Consider the following 19,185-nt stretch of genomic DNA (forward strand, 5'->3'; position numbering starts at 1 on the left):
AATTGGGGTGAAAGTTATTTGGTCAAAATAATATTATTTTTATTTTTTACACCTCAGCATACGATTTGTAAGATGACAAGTTTGAAACGTCTTTATGCAAACAGTAAGTTCTCCTTAAATATGGTCAAAGGACTGGTAAATTCGAACTCAAAAGAGACTAATAAAACATTTTCATGGGGCATACGCTATTAACGTCCATATTCACTTAGTCGCAAAACCTAGCCTACGAGGTTCAACCAGCGTAAAGTGAAGGAAGTTTTGGGTTAGCTCAAAAAAGGAAATGAAAATCTTTATTCTATTAAGAAGGGTCAATTTTGATGATTTCATTTTGTAGGCAACACATTAACATTTGAGGGGATCCCTGTTGGTATAGGAAAACTATTGAACTTGGTAAGATTTTTCATGAAACGCTTCATCATTTATAACATTTCTCTAAATTATATTTTTCTGTTACTCCAAGTTTTTCGTTTTCTCACCGCAGGGTGTGTCTTCAACTTCGATGAGAAATTTTCCCTTTTTTTCATCGTTAATGATTTGAAAATCTTTATTTGCGCGTTTTCATTAGAAAGGAGTATTTTATATTTTGCAGAGCGTTTCTTCTCTCCTCTAGAAAATGTTTGTTCTTCTTTAGGAGGTGTTTATGGCAGCGTGGAACAAACTTGAATGTATTCCCGAAGGAGTTTGTCGGTAAGTCCAAAGTTATAAACTTCTTCACTGCAATTTCACAACAATACAAAAATCTTTTAATCTACGGATAAATCTGCACAATTCTTGCATTTATGCTTATGATTTTGACTATGACTTTCTTTCAGATGTTTGAAACTAAAAAAAATGGTGTTGCATTCCAATTGCTTGATCACTTTACCAGAGGGAATTCACTTCCTTGCGAATCTTGAGGTTGGTACCTTTGAACCTTGAAAGAGATTTGCCCATTATCAGCTTTAGACAAATATGTTGTTTACTTTATCTCAAAGCTAGTAATTGAAACAGGACATCAAGTTTACCTAACGTTGTCATTTGCAATATTTTTACCTTATTTTTCTGACTTCTGATATTAATCTGTAAAATGTTTTGACTGGTTTGATTTTTTCGCGGAAAAGGTTTTGGTATTTATCAATCGCCTTCGTTAGGTCGCTATTACCAAAACACAAACCATGGTGTAGGTAAAACCGAGCGTTCGAGTCATTATTCGATTTGTAAGATAAGTTGTTCATCCTCTCTCTCCGTCATATTTAAGACCCTGGACACACGTAACAATCCGAAGCTTGTAATGCCACCCAAGCCTGTATCACAAAGTGAGGCTGACGCAGAATTTTACAACATCGATTTCTCCTATCAAACGCAACTCCGCTTAGCAGCTGGTCAATCGCCCGCACAAATTCAAAGTAGGTTCTTTTTTTCCCCGAGAACTGTCAAATATTCAATATATTTCTACGTTATATACGTTTTCATATACCTACGTACAACTTTACCACTTAGTCTTAAATACATTAATTGTCAATTCTCGATATTTCGTAATATTTTCGTACCTTATTGCTTTGTTTAATGCTTTACTCGAACAGTTTATTGATAAAACCTTTGGAATTTTACAAAGAAGCTGTTATTCTCGAACTTAACGTTTTGCGAAACTTGGGCTAAATAAAATTATTTACTTTTATTTCGAGTAAGTCCAAGAAAAAAAGTTTGAGAAGGCGAATCTGGTCTATAAAGAACAAAAAAAGTAATTATCTTGTTCAAATGATATACTTTTTAATTTTCTTTCATTTTCAGATAAAGATCCTGTTGCACGCAAAGTGAGTTTTCATTTCAATTTACTTCTAACAAATGTACAATCAGGTCTCCAACTGAACTATTTAATACTGAAGTTTGTAAGCATGAGCATTTTCGATCAAATTGTTTCCCCGACAACTTCCACAACAGCTTCCCCGACAACTTCCACAACTTAAGCTTTGGTTCTTGCTTTCAGATGCGACTTCGAGGACGCCGTTATCAGAACGAGACGGACAAGAAGTTGAAAGGTATGGTGGAGAGTGCAGAAGAAAAGAAACACAAGAAGATCAAGAAGGATGGTGAAGGCGGAAATGACGACGCTGAGGAACACAAGTTGAAGTCAGTAGCCCTCCCTTCATTACCATTCTCCAGTTCAAAGAATTTCCGTTTTAATTTCACTTTTGTCCTTGCCCTAGGTACTATTATATCTTTCTTTGACCAAAATTCGAGCTAAAACGTTTGTCGCCTTTAGCTTGAAAGTAGTATAAAAGAGTGTCCGTAGTCCGAATCTTTCTCTAAATTGAAGGAAATACTTGGTCCCTTAAAGAGTCAATTGGATCTGTTTATCATAAATCTTGAAGGTGTCAATTTTAAGATGCCATTTTGATCGCCTATTTTGTTTCATTTTAGATCTGGCAAAAGATGGGATCAGAAATTGGTGAAACCGGATTTAAATTATTCCGAAATTTTTTCAGAGGATGTTGGCTCGGACGAAGGTACGTCGGTTGATGGATGTGTAATATTTGTTCTCCTATCGGTGTTTTTCTTTAAATAGCGCAATTATTTATTTATAATTTACATTCTTTACTTTTAGGTCTGACAGTGTGGGTTATCGAAAACTTTCTTCCAACTCCACTCGAAGATGGTATGTGTACTTTTTTAGTAACTATTTGAACTCCTTTTTGGAGTACTTTTTTACGGATATAATCAATCTTTGAATTAGTTTTGCCTCATTTGTAGATAATTAATACTGTCACTCCATCTTATTGCATACTTACAACCTCGTTGTTGTGTTCAAGAATTTAAACGATTTAAGCTTAGCAATTGGAATAGAGATGGACCAAAAAACACCTCAAACCTTTAGGGCTGCACTTGATTGTGTTTGTAGCAACCACCTATTATTACCTTTCTTTTACTTTTCATAGCGTTCTTTGGTAAATTTTATGATGGTGATTGTTATATCATTTTGAAAGCTGAATACGACGATTCAGATCAACTCTGTTACAAAATTTACTATTGGATTGGACAGCATTGCACAGTAAGTAATGCTTTCTCTCGTTTCCTTCAACGTCACGAAACAGTTGTCAGAATTTCATGTTTTTATTACCAGCTTTAATATTCCTAGATGTGTCACTGGTTTTCATTGTCTGAGCTACATCAGGTGATGATGTCTGACGGAACGCAAACATCACCGTGCATTTGAAGTACTTTTTCTCGTTTAGCTTGATAAAAAGGCGTGCGCTGCTATTCATGCAGTGAATCTTCGTAATTTGTTGGGCGCAGAGGGGCGAACGTTGAGGGAGGAGCAAGCAGATGAATCTGAAGAATTTCTCGAACTCTTCGATAGCCATGTGTCTTACATCGAAGGAGGTACATAAAACTTTTTTTTTTGGTACTCCGCCTTAGGTAAAGTTAGGATGTTGCACTCCTTGGTGTCTCAATTTGCTCTCTGATGAAACTCAAAGACGAATTCTCGCTAATTTCTATCCATCTAATAAATAGATTAGTACTGGTTGTATTCTTTTTTGAAAATGTTGTGGCAAAAAGTAAGCAGGATGCTGCTCAGTGACATTATTGAGCTATAAAGGTTACCTACCTAAAACTGCAATATAGCCTTGGTTTTTTAAAAGCATTGTACTGAAACGGTGTGTGATGTTTCAGGCAACAACAGCGGTTTCTTTACTGTGGAAGATGTTGTTTACACGACACGTTTATATCGTTTGTACGGTACACACGGTATCAAGGTGGAACCTGTCGAACTCTCTGCAAAGTCCCTCGATCCGAATTATGTCTTCGTCTGCGACGCTGGACTCAAAATATATGTTTGGGCTGGTTCAAAGGTATTTCAATGTTTTTCTTCTTCTTTAATTCCTGTTGTACCTTTGAAGTCTAAATCTAGTTTTCAAAGTTAGCGAAAAATTCAACTACATTTTTCTTTTTCAGTCCAAACTGATGTTTAAAACAAAAGGCAGATTGTTTGCAGACAAAATCAACAAAAATGAGCGCAAAAATAAAGCTGAAATAATTCAACTTATCGAGGTAATCTTAAGATTTGTTTTGTTATTGCCTCAGAAGACCAGTTTCCGAATATAAAGATGATAACTTTTGTTTCTTTTTATTTGTTGACAGGATGAGATCGAAGAATTCATGGACTTCTGGGACCTTTTGGGTGGCGTACCCGAACACAGATTAAGGGTAAGCATACCTTTATCTATGGTAAGCTGTTTTTAAATGTTTATGTCACAGTTGTCTGAAAACTCCGTTCATTCCTCTTTATGCAGGACAAGTATGAGTACAAATACTTCGCACCCAAACAACCCATCCTCTACAAAGTGGGTCTTGGAATGGGTTATCTAGAGTTGCCACAAGGTACGTCTTTACTTCTGAAGCATACAATCTCTTGAACATTTCAAACGTTGGGGGATTCTTGCTATTACAATGATAAAAATAGCAGCTTGTTTGAGCACTAAAATGGGATGGGGCTGTGTTTCTTGGGAAGATTGTTTTCAGGTATTAAGATGCTATCTCTAAGTATAGTATTGACTCTAAAAATTCTTTCCACTAAACGCAATTAGCGATTTTAGCAATCAATATTTAGTTATCAACTTGTTTACTTCGTGTTTTTCAGTTGAGATTCCTGATAAGAAGTTGACGGCAAAGTTGTTGGATACCAAAAGTGTTTATGTTCTCGATTGCTGGTCAGATGTCTTCATATGGTATGTCACTTACATTTTCCACCACTTTCTCACCTTGTCGACCGTGCGATGATATTAAAGGGCTGATAAGCGATACCTCCTTGTCTGATAATGAATAATCCTCTTTTATATGTCATCTTTTTAACACAGGATTGGACGCCGTTCCGCTCGCTTAGTTCGCGCGGCTGCCTTGAAACTTGCTCAAGAATTGTCGGAATTCATGCCGCGGCCACCGTTCAGTATTGTTTCAAGAAACCTTGAAGGGTGAGTTGACTAAGGGAAACACTCGTTGGGTCTGAAAAACTCTTTAATTTTTGTATCTGTTTCAGTTCAATGCTTTACTAGAACCTTTGAGCTAGAAGTTAATGTGGAGACTCTTGGAAACGTACTATTATTAAGATATTTTAACTGTGTATTTTATATCTATCATTTCTTTACAAGTTGAATGGTATTCGATCATCTGACTGTTTCTTTTCATTGTGAGCCTTACTATTTTTTGTCAGCGTCGAACAAACAGTTTTCAAATCAAAGTTCAGTGGCTGGGACGATGTTTTAGCTGTTGATTTCACCAGAACTGCCAAAACCGTCGCCAATTCCAGAAAGGTAAATGTTATTTTTTGAGCTTGTCCTCAATTTTTGATTTTTAGAATAGATACTCTTTACGTACTGCAGTACATCATTTTAATCAAATACTGCTAAAAGCCTGTAAATATAAAGACCAACAAAGTGATAAAAACCGGATGCACAGTTAGTAAGACTAATAGCACAATATTTTTTACATCGTCAGGAAGCTGACAGTGCGGAGAAGAACGAGAATGAAATCATCCCCAACCTTCCACCACCCAAAGTACAAAAGGTTGACTTGGCTGCTCTCTTCACTGCAAGACAACTTCCGATGACTGATAACGAATGTGTGAGTACTCGCTTGTTTGTCGTGCCCCCTTTTTCACATTTGTTGACGCAAATTGTTTTCGCACCAGAACATCTCAAGATACTAGCCGGCTCTGCGGACTAATTTAAAAAAAGTTCTCTCCAAAGTTGATTTGAAATATGCCTAAAAAGAATTTCCACCACTATGAGACAACATCAACAGTTCCTCTATTTCTGATCTTCTCGCAGTATGTATGGCACTCCTTCCAGCCTCATTCTTGATCTCTCTCCTTCTTCTCTACAGGACACATTCGCTGAAGAATGGAACGAAGACCTGGACCAAATGGAAAGCTTTGTTTTGGAAGGTCGTAAATTTACCCGTCTGCCTGAAGATGAATTAGGACATTTCTACAGTGGAGATTGTTACGTGTTTTTGTGCAGATATTGGGTTCCTCCAGAAGAAAATGAAAGTGATGATGAGGAAGATGAAGAAGAAGAAGAAAAAGAAGATGACTTCCAATGTGTTGTCTATTTCTGGGAAGGTTGGTATTCACCTTTATTCCCACTATCGTGATCATACACCATGGAGCCTTTTTGCTGGAGAGAGGGGTTAGAGATTTTTTTTAAATGCAAACCCCAAGGCTGATTGATGATAATGGGACTGGCAAGTATTTTGATTTAAGGTTTGTGAAAATAGTAAGATTGCGTTTTCTGAGTTTTCCGCGGCAAAGGGATTTATAAGGAAATACTTTAAGATAACTCTTTTTCCATCCGTTTACAGGGCGTGACGCCGGCAAGATGGGTTGGTTGACATTCACTTTCAGTTTACAGAAGAAGTTCGAAGCTTTGTTCGGCGACAAACTAGAAGTGGTTCGAACACGCCAACAACAAGAGCCTATGAAATTCTTATCACACTTCAAAGGACGTTTCATCGTCGAGAAGGGACGTCGTAAACAAATGGAACAATCAACTGATCCTTCACTTTTCGAAATTCGTTCAACGATGGGCAAATTAACGAGGCGTGCAATGAGCATTGAGTGTGACGCTACTTCCCTCAACTCTAACTTCCCATTCGTACTCAAGGTGTGCTTTTATGAAGGGTCCTACCCCCTAGTGAAGTAGCTAAACCTCTGTTTAGAGGCTTTTTTAGGTTTTTTTAATTATTTTTTTTCAAAGTGTTTCTTGTTTGAAGTTTGAATTCTTTCGATTGAAATGAATTTTTATCTTTGATATTCTCCGTACAATCATCAGCGTATTCACAAGCGTCTCGTACGTCACTTTCCTTGTGGTAGGTACCGTTCGATAATTCAGGAGGTATTGTGTACGTGTGGATCGGTAAGAAGTGCAACAAAGAACAACTCATCCACGCGGAGGAGATCGGTGAACAACTAGCGGAGGAGAATTATTCGTTGCAAGTCCTTCAAGAGGGTGAAGAACCAGAAAACTTCTTCTGGGTTGGAATTGGTGGCAAGAAGGAGATCTGTGATGTGAGTATACAAAGTTGTACGAAATCGATCGCTAGAACACCACTGTTAGCTAAGATAGTTGCACTATAGAGTTTTAGTACACACTTTATGAGATAAGAGATGTAGACTTTAAACTTCTGCTGATATTCTCCACCGAATAAAAGTTTTATATTACAGTATCTTATTATTGTCTTTTTATGTTTTAGAACGCGCACTTTGCAGACAACGCCCGACTGTTTAGATGCTCTAACGAGAAAGGATTCTTCTGTGTCTCTGAGAAATGCTCAGATTTCTGCCAGGTTTGTTGATTTTGTTGATTTTGCTCTCCTTGTAACGTTTTTTATGGAAGTTCTTTTCGAAGAAATTGGGTTGTAGAATGGCTCCCACCTAGCTTTTATAAGACGAATAATGCTTTTTGAGCGCAAGAAAAATAGAAAATAGGCTGGTGGGGTCAGCCAGTGGCTAAACCAAACAAAATTCTACTTTCTACTGTTTGCGATGCGTTTTCATGATTCTTTATTTCACAATAGGATGATTTAGCGGACGAAGATGTGATGTTGTTGGACACTGGAACCGAGGTATTTGATGGTTTTCTTCTAAGAGACTGATGAATTGATTAATGTCCTTTGAGAACTCCTTTTCATTTTCTTAATCGGGATAATTGTTTCGGATACATACAATTGTGGCCCTCAAGTCCCTCTAAGGTCGTTAGGTATAATTTGCAGGGGTTTTAGTATTATGATTTAGGTAAAATAATCCTCAACTTTCTCGACGCTTTGATAGAATGAAATTTAAACTGATAGGCTTTCCACATCAAATCATCTATTCCCTTATATTTTCTTTCAGTTGTTCATTTGGATTGGTGAATCAGCAAGTGACATCGAGAAGAAGTTGGCTGTCAAATCTGCACAGGTACCTCTCCCTCTTCCTCTCGCGTCGCATCAATAAATCAAATTGTAATCCCTATTGAAGCAAATTTTTCTGAAAAAGTCAAAGTTCAAAATTGATTGTCGGGCCGTTTTACAGTGTTCATAGTTCTTTCAGGGGGGGGGTCCATGTACAAAAAAGCGGCATGTATCATGGGGTGGGTGGGTGTTTTCAAAAAGATTTTTCTGTTTAGTACTTGTGTACTATACATGGGGGTGTCAGGGTCAAATTTCTGATTTTCTGCTTAGTATTTGTGTACTAAAAAGCCAAAATCAAATCAAATTGTGATTTATTTTAGATTTTTGTCGAAATTTTTTTTAAATTCTCAATTGTTTTTGTCAATTTTCGAGAAAATTTTTTCAAATTTTTTTTATGGGAAGAATAAAAAACTCGCCCCAAAGTTTCAAGTTTTTTGGCTTAAAATTTTTATTTTATGAAGGGGTGTAGGGGTATATTTGGTAGTTTTCTGGATAGTATATTGTACTATGTAAGGAGGTGTTGGGGTATATTTGGCAGTTTGCTTGATAGTAGGGGGTGTCAGGGTGTATTTGAGAGTTTGCTGGATAGTACTGGATAGTATATTGTATTATACAGGGGGTGTTGGGGTGTTTTTGGGAGTTTGCTGGATAGTATTTTGTACATTTTGTACTATAGGGGTGGGTGGGTGTTTAAAAATCGAAATTTGCTACAAAGTACTGATACATGCCGCCGTTTTGTACATGGACCCCCTCCCCCCTGGTTCTTTGTCCAAGCGAAATTTTAGACTTTTCCGTCTCTAAGTACAGTGAAATTTAATGAATTATTGAGAATTTTGGCTAATTTGTTGTCTAAATTTCCTTTCCTAGGACAGCCATTCTTTTGACCACTGCTTTTATGAGATTTGGAAGAAATGGCGTCAATTTTTTTCCTTTTTGCAGGTTTACCTACAACACATCAAAGAACAAAAGTTGGGACCACTTCGAAAACTTCACTTGACGGCCAAAGGAAAAGAGCCTTTCATTTTCTCGCGTTGCTTCCATGGATGGTCGGAAAGGACGGCAAGTAAATAACATGTCGCACCTTGTATCCCAACTTTATTGCAAATTAGAAACAGAACGTAAACGTGAGAAATGCTCCTGATCAACCAAACTGTTAAAAAAATATTCTATTAATTTATTTTTGTTGAGTTTTCAACAAGTGATTTTATATTTTTTCCTTCAAAATATATCCCTCATAAGCTCCTGTTCATGATTGAAATCCCGAAAAGTACAAAAACTGATCAACTATTTAGTCATAATGTTTTCAAATCCTGGATTTTATCTTATCCATTTCGTCCTTTGCCAGTTTAGTTTTTTATTATTAATATTTCCTAAGATTTTTACGAGAAAACTTAAATGATGAATTTTTATGATGATAAGTAGGTATTATTTTAGAAAATCGCGATTTCTTTTTGCTACTTTGTCTCCGTGGAGATTAAAGTCAGCCTGTTTTTATTAGCCTCGTTGTGATGTTAGTTTATTTATTTCTATAGCAACAGCAACAACGATATAATCTATTCAGCTCCCTAGCAGTCTAAAATTTCGTTACAATCATGGACAAAATGTTGTAGACAAATGAAATTTCAGTAAAAAAAATTATGAGAAATAGATCAAAATGACTCTTCAATGTGTCTGAAAGGGGAGGGAAGTTAAGAAAAACACTTTTGAAGTCGTTGCATTGCTTTTGAATTGCTTTTGAGGGAACCTTTCAAGAAAAAAATCGGCGTTTTGATACTTGCGTAAGCCAGTTAATCAAACCCTTGTGGTTTGCTCTTGTGGTTAGACTGCAGTGGGTGACTTTCAAAAACTCTGAACAGCTTTAGATGGATTTGGAAAGCACCCAGAACCTCTTGGGAACTTGTTTTTGATCGATATTGAAGTATTTTGCAAATATTGCAGAAGTCTACAAACCTTTTGTCCATGATTGTACTCTCAGGACTCGGCAAATCAGAAGAGAAAACATTTACTCTTTACGTTTTGCATTTATCTGGATTTTGATGAAAATAATACGTCCAAGAAATTTGTTCATGTAAACTACAAAACAGACTTGAGAAACGTAATTGATTTAACATTCAAATATATCATACAATGTCTTTTGTCAGTTTATAGATGAATGTACATACATTATTTCTTTTCTACTGAACTTTTTTCATTTTGAAAAATTTTGTCAACGTATATTAAATTTATATTGTCATTTCATTTTGTATTTTACTTTTTACTATCGCAAATCTAATTTTGGATGAACCCTTGAGGAATTCTCGTTCCCAGTATGCTTTCAATTGGCTACAGTCGTCACGTTACCAAACTTGACCAGCAGAAAAGATTTCTCCTGTTTCTACACTTCTCCTTACACCATAGTTTCTGGGATGTTTTCAGTGAGGTCTTTCTGACCCCCGTCTTCATCAAACAATTGTATGACGTAATCCTTACTTTTACCATTTTCTAACAATTTTCGAACCATGTTTCGAACACGTAACGATTGGCCAATCATTTCGTAGAATTTCAGGGGTAGTTCTGCTTCCACCATTAACCCCAATAAAATGCAAGCTAGTTCCTTATTTTCTCGCTGAGTTTGCTTTTTTCGTTCTAATTCTTTTTCACTTTCACTTTTAGTAGAGACTTCTTGACGAGCCTTCGCGAAATCTTCATCTTTTGATAATTTGATGACTTGCAGCATCTTGTTTTGAACTCTACTTTTTTCATCGAGGTGGAAATGTTCGGCCACTCGTTTCCAGGTCGCTTTCTTCTTGCGAACCAATCGATAATCCTTCGGAAATTCCGTGTTTAGAACCAGACTCTTCTTTGCGTTGCAATTTCCATTTCCATCACTTTTCGTTTTCAGTGAAGGTAATTCTAAAGAGGGCGCCTGAAGAGTTCTCGTTTCCAACGCAACAGATGACGAACTTTTATCTTCTAACTTCGGTTCCGGTGATTTGACTGTTCTTAAATCTCTCACTGATCCATGCTCGAATAATTGAGCCAATGTTTTTACTTTGTTGATTTCGTTCGAAGAAGTTGAAGGAGTTAACGCCAGTTCTTTCATTCTGTGCTTAACTTCCATGAAATCAAGGGAAAGTTTTCCTCTATCGTTTTGTTGCACACATTGACCGACTGATGTTTTCTCATTCTTTGCAACATCGTCTGAATCGTGTATATCTACCACAACACAACTTGGCTTCTCCATTTTCAAAATCAAAAAAATTCTACTATTTTAATCACTCTTCACTTTTTGACTCCAAACTCCTTCAAAGTTATCACGTAAAAAAAATATTGACCTATTAAGTATTCCATGTCAAAGTTGGAATATAAAATTTTTCTTTAGAACTATTGAATTAAACATCTATTCTATTCTTCATTGAAGCTTTTCTGGTTTCTCCTTATAATTTTTTAGTTCCCCTCGGCAGGGAGTTGACGACCCCCTTTTTGCCCTCATTTTTCTCCTCCTTTTTTTGCCAAATTGCATAGTTTCGTTTCTTCATTACATTTAACGATTTGGCTTTATAGAAAAGCTATGAATGGAAGTGTTACCCTCTTCGGAGCTCATATTGCTGTAATGTAAAAAGAGTCTCAGTTTCCAATCAACTTTTATTTCCCCATTGCTTTCCTTGAGGGAAATCTGTCAAACTCTTGTAGGTAGTGATAATTTTTCATTTGGACGAGGTCATTTGAATGCACCTACTCTTGGAAGGAGTGGTTTGAAATATCTTATTCAAGAACTTTCTTTTACGCCACGGGTGGTTATAGTTGAGAGAAATGGAAACGAAAAACGATTGACTTCAGTCAAAAAGTCGGAGTGACGTTTTTAAAGCACCCACTCGATATTGTGTAATGTCGACTTCTTTTTTGAAGTTTTCTAAATTTAGAAGATTGTAATCTCGAAACTTATTTTCTGATTTTGAGGATCGTGGTGGACGACTTAAACTATGCTCTATCACTTTTTAAAGACACAGGGAGTTTATGTACTTGATTAAGACAGTCAAAATCAATAAAAAATTTAGCCAACATCGATTTTTCAAAGAAAATGCTAGAATCTGAATGGGGCGTAAAACCAGCTGCAAATAGATTTGTTTGTGATCAGGCGCCTGTAAAAGTGTAGTGAAAAACTTGTTGAACGGAGGTTATGCATCACATCTGACACTCAGGCTATAGGTAAGGTTGCTATAGGTCTATAAATTTCAAAGATTTTTTTCTGATGACCCCAGCATTAAAAAAAAAGGAAAACTGATCTGTTCTATCGCCATTGGTATTCTATACAGCTTAAAGGTTTTTTATTGAAATAAAATTTGAGTTTATTTTGATGAGATTTTCAAGATTCCTTTTTTGCAAGTACCAAAGCACGGATCTGTTCTTCCGCGTACATGATTTATCTTGTACCACTGGGGTGAGTGGTTTTTAAGTTAATTCAAGTGGCCGCCATTCAGGGTACCACTTATTTCGATCACGGGGATGTCCGAGTCAAATTTTGAAAATCATCCCTTAGTATACCCAGTGGCGGCCTGGCAGGGGGTGCAGGGTGTGCAGTGCACCACCCAGAAAGATTTGAGAGGGGCGCCAAAAGAGCTTTTCAAGGGGGTGCCAAAATTTTGTTGATGTTTAATTGGGCGAATTGGCGCCCTTTGACAAGTTTATAACGCCTTCTATAAGTGCAATGTTGATTTTTTCGCCTGCGGCGCTTCGTTTTATTTTACGCCCTTGCATCCTTTCTCTTGACTTTTTTAAAAACTACTCTCAAAATTGAATCGCGAAATGTCAAAGCAAAAGAAGTGTTGTGAATCCACTAGGGGTTAAGGGCTCTGACCATAGTGAATTTTTCATAATTGCCGTGTTTAAAATGTGTTTTCTGACTGATGTAACCAACAAAACTATGGCATGTTATACATTTTCTGTTAGATAAACTATTCCTGAATCTGAAAATTCAAAAATTGCATTGAAATCTTCTTTGTCTCGAAATCTTCAAAATAGTGGTTTTTCATCAATTTTTCATCTGGATTTTGCTTAAAAAAACAGTCATAACTTTTGACACATCTTTTTAGAAAAATTTCTGCAAAATTTAAAATAGTTCAATTCTTTGCGGAAAGTTTGAAAAAAGTTCGAAACAAAAAGGTTAATTACCCATTAAAACTAAGCACTTTTTCTAAAGGAGGGTGATGCAACATATTATTAACATCTTTTTAAAGTTCATAACGTCATTTTTGCAATTAAATTCTTAATTACTCATAAGGGATTCGATTAAAAAGCAATTTATAAAGGCAATTCTTTGTTAAAAGTGTTAAGGAACCTGAAATATAACTTTTATGTTCAAATACCAAAATCAATTTTTGGACTATGGTCAGAGCACTTAAAGAAGATGCTCACCTTCAAAATGAGAGATCGAAACTTGATGACTGACTTTCTCCTTTTTAGAAGATCTTTTAAGCTGTTTGACGTTTCTTACATCAAAATTTTTTGCCTGCGGCGCCTAAATTAAAAAGCACCCTTATTCCTGCCAACTTTCAAATTTTGGGGGCCTTTTTTAGCCATATTTCTTTAATGGAGAGTAAAGTAAGACCAGCGGCGCAAAAGTTTTAACATTATCAGGTAATTTTTCTGATAAAGTTTTAGAAAACAAAAATATAGACCAAAGCGACTTGCTAGGTATAAAATTTCCATTTCAAGTATCAACAGCTCATGTTTTTTATTTGAAGAGCTTTATTTTTGGTGCTAAATATAAGATAAATTGAGGCATTTTTAGACATTTTAAAAGTTGAAAATATAAAATTTTTTCCTTGTTTAGAAAACTATGACATTTAAAATTATAACAAGAAAATAGATATCAAGTTATCATTACCACCACCTTCGTATAAATAAAAGTTTTTTAACTCAAAGATTCTGGGCGTTACTTTCAACCAGTCACTGCTCTTACAGTTTAATATTTCCACTTAATGATGGAGGGCGCAAAGTAAGGACAAAAGTACCAGGGGCGCCAATTTCATAGTTTGCACCACCAATAAAATTAAGCCAGGCCGCTACTGAGTATACCAGTAGATACCCTTTAAAACCTACTAAAAATTAGAGGTACCCTCTATCTGAAAATCTTGGTGGAATTTGAGGCTCAAATTTGATTTGTTGAAAGAAGGCTGTCTATGGTTTTCTTCCCTAGCAGTGATGTTTTGTAGAAACCAGTTTTCAGTTTTTCACCCCTTAAAACCTACAAAATGGTTTTTCTCGAATAATTTTTTATAAAATTAGTCCTATTGGTCTCAAATTTTCAAAAACCGGCTTTGAAGGGTCAACTTTTATTGACTTCATTTTTGACGTATGGTACTAATGTTTTTCTAAACCTCCATCAGATCGGTGACTTTTTGGTATGCAATACACGTTTTTTTTATAAGAATATCTTCTATAAGAATACCAAGGTGAAAATTGGCCAAGTCGTAAGAATACCCTTTAGGGTGAATTTCACAGAATTCAATAAGAATACAGTCATTTTGTATTTGGTTAAAAGGTAAAACTGCCTCCTTTGTTAGAGATAAATTGAAGCTTTGAGGAAGAAATCAATGTAACTTTAACCCAAATGGTAACTCAAAAGTCCAAAACTCGCAAATTTGATCATTTCTCATGTTTGTAAAAAAGTCAAGTCTAAAAAAGTAAGAATACGTTAAGAATATTTCACCTTCAATTTTGGCACTTTCTCAAGAATACTTGACGCTCATCCAAAGTACACTATTCTTATAAAAAAAGTTTGCATTACGATGTTTTGAGAAAGTCGATTTTCAGATTTTATTGAACGCGCGTCCATAATAAGATTTAAAATAGAACTGTGAAGGCCTTACAATTTTTTGGGGTGTAACCATGGAGAAGAAAATGCTTTTTTCATACCTACCATAAGTATATAGGTACCTAAAATGTATAGGTTTTATGACCTTAAATTCAATTGTGTAATCTCTAGGTCCGAAAAAGGTTTTTGAAGGGATTTTTAATAAAATTTTGAATAACATCAAATTTTACGATATTTTGCGATGATTGAAATTCTTGAAATGAGGTATATTATGAAAGTACATTTATAAGAGGTTGTAAAAAAGTGAATCATACAATTAAGTACATACAAATAAAATTAAGTTTGGTGGCTAAGAGAGCCTAGAGTGCAGTTTTGTAGGTTTTAAGAGGTATGTGTTTATACACGTTTTTTTTTATAAGGAACACGTTTATAAGGAACTCGAGGCTGAAAATGGTTCAAAAATAAGGAATTATTAAGGAACTGCTCAGGCTGAGAATAAGTGGATTTTAAAATAATGTACCTTATTGGGACTAATTTGACCAAATTTTGATCTTTCAAGGGGCAAAAAGTTCAAAATTTCTTATGTAGTAAGGAACTCGATAAGGAACTTTGAGGCTTAAATTCTCTGTAAAAATAAGGAACTCCAGGCTCAGAGCAAAGTTAAGGTTCCTTATAAAAAAAAAACGTGTAAAGGGGTATTAATTAGTAGTGAGACTGTATTTTTTCCAAAAGTTTTTCAAAAAGAAAGGAAGGAATTTTTTTAAATTCGAATGATCTGCTTTTCATGGTTTATTTACATTTGTCTAGGGTATAAAAAACTCTTTGATAGACTTTGGGGGTGGGGGGTAGGATTACCCTTGCCGACCGACATGGTTGCTCCGCTGAGTTTTTCGAAAAATGGACCCTACGTGGGACTGGTTTTTTGAAAATTTTTCCAAAATTTGAGGAAAAAGTCACCCTGAATGGGACTGAAATTACAAAATGATCTCAAAACTTTCTTTTTTTTATCCAAACTTTCCAAGAAAGACACCCCACGAGGGACAAATTTTTCTATTTTGGTGTTATTGCGCCCTACCTGGGACTCATAGAGGTGAAAAAAGGTACCCTGACCAGAGATTTGGGAAAAGAGGATAAGAAATGCGCTATTCATCTATTTGAAGCTAGGCTGTAGAATCTTTTGTTTCTATTGAAATGTCTGCGGCGGATCGATTGTTTTTATTCTGGACCAATCAGAGCGCTTGATTCGTTATGCGCACAAGACTTGAAGTACAAACAAAAAATGGCAGCCGTGATTGATATCGAAAGTGAAATAATTTTTTTTTTAATCGCGGATTTTGATATTTTTTATAAGCACTTTTCACTTTGAACGCAGTGTTTCTTAAGCCTTCGTCGTTGTGCTTGAAGGGGAGAATTTCCCAACTTTGACCAAAATATTTTCTTTATAGAATGATCGAATCAATTTATACATACTGTGGCTAAAAGAATTGAAATTCACATTATAAAACCAAAAATGATAAGCTTGTAAAACTCTAAGAAACAATATCATGGAGGCCACTTCATCCGGGTAGTGGTGTTGGGTATTAGAACAAATTGGAAACAGGATAAAAATAGAGCTCAAAAGAAAGAAAGAAAAAAGAAGCGATGATAATTCATGATATCAATGCTAGAAGATCACAAATATCATGAAATCTTTCTTTTAAGAGCTTTATATGAACTCGAAACAATAAAGCATAAAATAATCCAAAAAGATTATTGAAAAAATACAATAGTTATACAAAACATACAATGATATAATGATATAATGAAATATCTATCTAGCAAATAAAACAGTATAATAAAAGTGCATAAGAATTAAAAATTAAAAATATCCTTCTTTTAGTAGAAAACATTTATGCAACTCTTTTAATTTGTAAATGCTGCTAAAAATGGTTTGAAATTTTTCTAAAAAAGATTAAACCCAAAAGGGTTTTTTATGATTCACCTTCATTTATAACACCTGGGGAAATAAAGATGTATTGCATGAAAAAAAATCAATATCACTCATGACTTCCCATTGAAATAAAATTGAGAAGACTATAAAAAAAGACTAAAACCTTCCAACTGATTCTTAATTAGTACATTGATTTAGATTGTATAACTTGAAAGCTGGACTAGAAAATTATATCATCGCTCCATAGAAGACTAAATTCAACAGATGTATAACTCATTGCTAAAACAATTAAATACATTTACATTTGGAAAAAATATTGGAAAAATAATATCAGCCTGTGCTCAGAAAAACTTGTTACATAACAACAAGTGAAAATATGTGTTCAAGTAGAATTGTAGAATTTAAATAGAAGCACTTTTGGGGTCTCCTAGTTTGTTTACATTTGGTAATTTTGGCCCACATGTTTCCTGGCTCTGATGACTTATTTGGACCATCTTTCCAGGGACAACCTGGATACAAAACAAACATCCAAATAAATACAGATTCGATAAAAATTCTCCAGACTGATCAAATTTACATAATACGTATATGGAAATCCACTTTTTCCAGAGAACATTTTCCAAGTATATGTCCAATTTCAAAGGATATGTAGGCGGTGCTCAACCAGGTTCAACTGTTCATATCCACGGTTGTCCAGAAAACATTTACAAAATATTAACATCCTCTGCATATATTTATATTATTCCATTCTGTTTTGGTCAAGCTAAATAATGCAGGTTTAATTTCATTTTTTAGCAGACTTTGCCATGCCTTAACGTGACGGTCAAAATGCAAAAATGTTGAGTCATCCTGAGTCAATCTTTGCTTCATTGCACCAGTGCTGGATGGCCCATACTTAACTTTCTGTGTAATGGTTTTCCTGGGTAGTGTTGTTATAAACATTATTTCATAGAGGAAATGACGATAACTAGCCCTGAAAATATATAAAATGAAAATCTACAGTACTGTATAAAACTAGGGCTTTTTTGTTTTTGTATAAGCAATAATCTGTATGAATTACCCTAACACAGACTGTAAAGTCCATCGATGAAATTATGTTTTGGCTGCAAAGTTGTCCAAGCCTTGTGAGTCAATCCACTGACCGGTCAAAATCACGGCCCATCAATAGTCAGACTGACTTTATAAATATCACATGTCGAAGTTATTTGAACTTTACAATGTTTTTGTGGGAGGTCGTCAGTAGTCCGAAACTTTCTAGTCCGACAGTAAAAATTGCCGACGTTGGATTTGACAAATACGTCAGTATTCCGACAACAATTTTGTCCGACAACGAGTCAAAAAAACATATAAAACGAAATATGAATCGCCAAGAGGAGGCACATCTTTTATAAGCAACCACGTGCTTATAAAAATCCAAAGTTCTGACTTTGAGGTTGGGGCCCTAAACCCGACTTTTCTTAAATTTTGGGAAGCTTATTAGGATTAGGCTTTCAAGAGTCAAGAAATTGGATTAAGCTGTTTTTACAACCCTTTTTTTGGGGAGGGGTGGACTGGAATCAAAGTTTGTGATTTACAACCCTTATAGCATAATTCTGAACATGCAAAAAGGGACCCTTAAAGGCAGTGCATTCTTCTTGATATAAATTATCTTTACGCAAATTTGATTGGTCCTTTATTTCTAATTATGTCAAAATGCCACCAAAATGAACTTTTATTAATATTATTTCAGTGAAAACTCCTTATTCAACATTCGACACTCTAAAATCTTTCGTTTTCGGACAAAAGTGACGTCGGAAAAAAAGACTTCTAAATTGTAAATTTATTTTTTAGATTCGGACTATTTTACTGTCGGACTAGAAAGTGTCGGACTAGTGACATGCACCCGTTTTTGTTAGCCGAAACTTTAAATTTCCAACCCAAAAGTCAATGTTTTCCCTAGATAAAACTAAAAGTACCACAGAGGAAATCAAGTATACTTACTGAATCTCAAGTCCATTACCATGGAGGAAGTTTTTCTAAGATTACAATATTTTTTTCATCTAAAAGTTGAAAAAAACAACAAAATTATCAATCGATTTTGCCCATCTTAAATCAAAATGCCAAGAAGTTTTAGAGAGTGCCCAGGAAAACTAAGGCATAGGTGGTCACAATCAACCTTCCTACTACCCATAAAAATTATGTCTGCAACACAAAAAATTCATTCAGAGCAATACAAGCCAGAAAGAAATTGGTCCCAATTTTTCAAAATTTCAAGCATGCCTCATGTCCGCCATCTTTACTTCCAGAATATAGAATGATTTTCCTCGATTTTCTCAGGGGAAACCCCCAGAAGATCAAAGATTCACACCCCAGTCTCTTTTTCACAATGAACTCACTGGAAAGCTTTATTCAAGGACTTTTTTCTTGAACATTGGTTAACCTGTACGTAACGCCATTTTGTTTCGGCCTTCCTTCTTGCTCAACTATTCTACAGCCTTGCTTCTTCAAAGGGTGCCGAATTCAAAGGGAAAGAATATGAAAACAGCGAGCGGCA

The 19,185-nt window shown here is 35.4% G+C and overlaps 1 protein-coding gene across 1 annotated transcript in view; it reads left to right on the plus strand.

Annotated features, from left to right (window-relative positions):
• Positions 1–10,147, plus strand: part of LOC136809342 (protein flightless-1 homolog) — a 29,379-nt gene extending 19,232 nt beyond the window's left edge. The window contains exons 12-38 of the mRNA XM_067065863.1: positions 58–103; positions 335–390; positions 632–687; positions 813–897; positions 1,238–1,385; positions 1,771–1,793; positions 1,967–2,109; positions 2,401–2,486; positions 2,585–2,635; positions 2,916–3,028; positions 3,213–3,360; positions 3,652–3,830; positions 3,934–4,029; positions 4,120–4,185; positions 4,272–4,359; positions 4,619–4,706; positions 4,836–4,949; positions 5,189–5,288; positions 5,473–5,598; positions 5,860–6,097; positions 6,337–6,638; positions 6,848–7,042; positions 7,228–7,320; positions 7,552–7,599; positions 7,868–7,933; positions 8,866–9,497; positions 9,902–10,147. Of these exons, the coding sequence (XP_066921964.1) occupies positions 58–103; positions 335–390; positions 632–687; positions 813–897; positions 1,238–1,385; positions 1,771–1,793; positions 1,967–2,109; positions 2,401–2,486; positions 2,585–2,635; positions 2,916–3,028; positions 3,213–3,360; positions 3,652–3,830; positions 3,934–4,029; positions 4,120–4,185; positions 4,272–4,359; positions 4,619–4,706; positions 4,836–4,949; positions 5,189–5,288; positions 5,473–5,598; positions 5,860–6,097; positions 6,337–6,638; positions 6,848–7,042; positions 7,228–7,320; positions 7,552–7,599; positions 7,868–7,933; positions 8,866–8,997 (2,886 nt within the window). The 3' untranslated portion in view covers positions 8,998–9,497; positions 9,902–10,147. The remainder of the gene's footprint in view (positions 1–57; positions 104–334; positions 391–631; positions 688–812; positions 898–1,237; positions 1,386–1,770; positions 1,794–1,966; positions 2,110–2,400; positions 2,487–2,584; positions 2,636–2,915; positions 3,029–3,212; positions 3,361–3,651; positions 3,831–3,933; positions 4,030–4,119; positions 4,186–4,271; positions 4,360–4,618; positions 4,707–4,835; positions 4,950–5,188; positions 5,289–5,472; positions 5,599–5,859; positions 6,098–6,336; positions 6,639–6,847; positions 7,043–7,227; positions 7,321–7,551; positions 7,600–7,867; positions 7,934–8,865; positions 9,498–9,901) is intronic.
• Positions 10,148–19,185: the final 9,038 nt, after the last annotated feature.

Source organism: Clytia hemisphaerica, unplaced genomic scaffold, assembly GCF_902728285.1.
Source record: "Clytia hemisphaerica strain Z4C2 unplaced genomic scaffold, Clytia hemisphaerica genome assembly, whole genome shotgun sequence".
NCBI classification, from domain to species: domain Eukaryota; kingdom Metazoa; phylum Cnidaria; class Hydrozoa; order Leptothecata; family Clytiidae; genus Clytia; species Clytia hemisphaerica.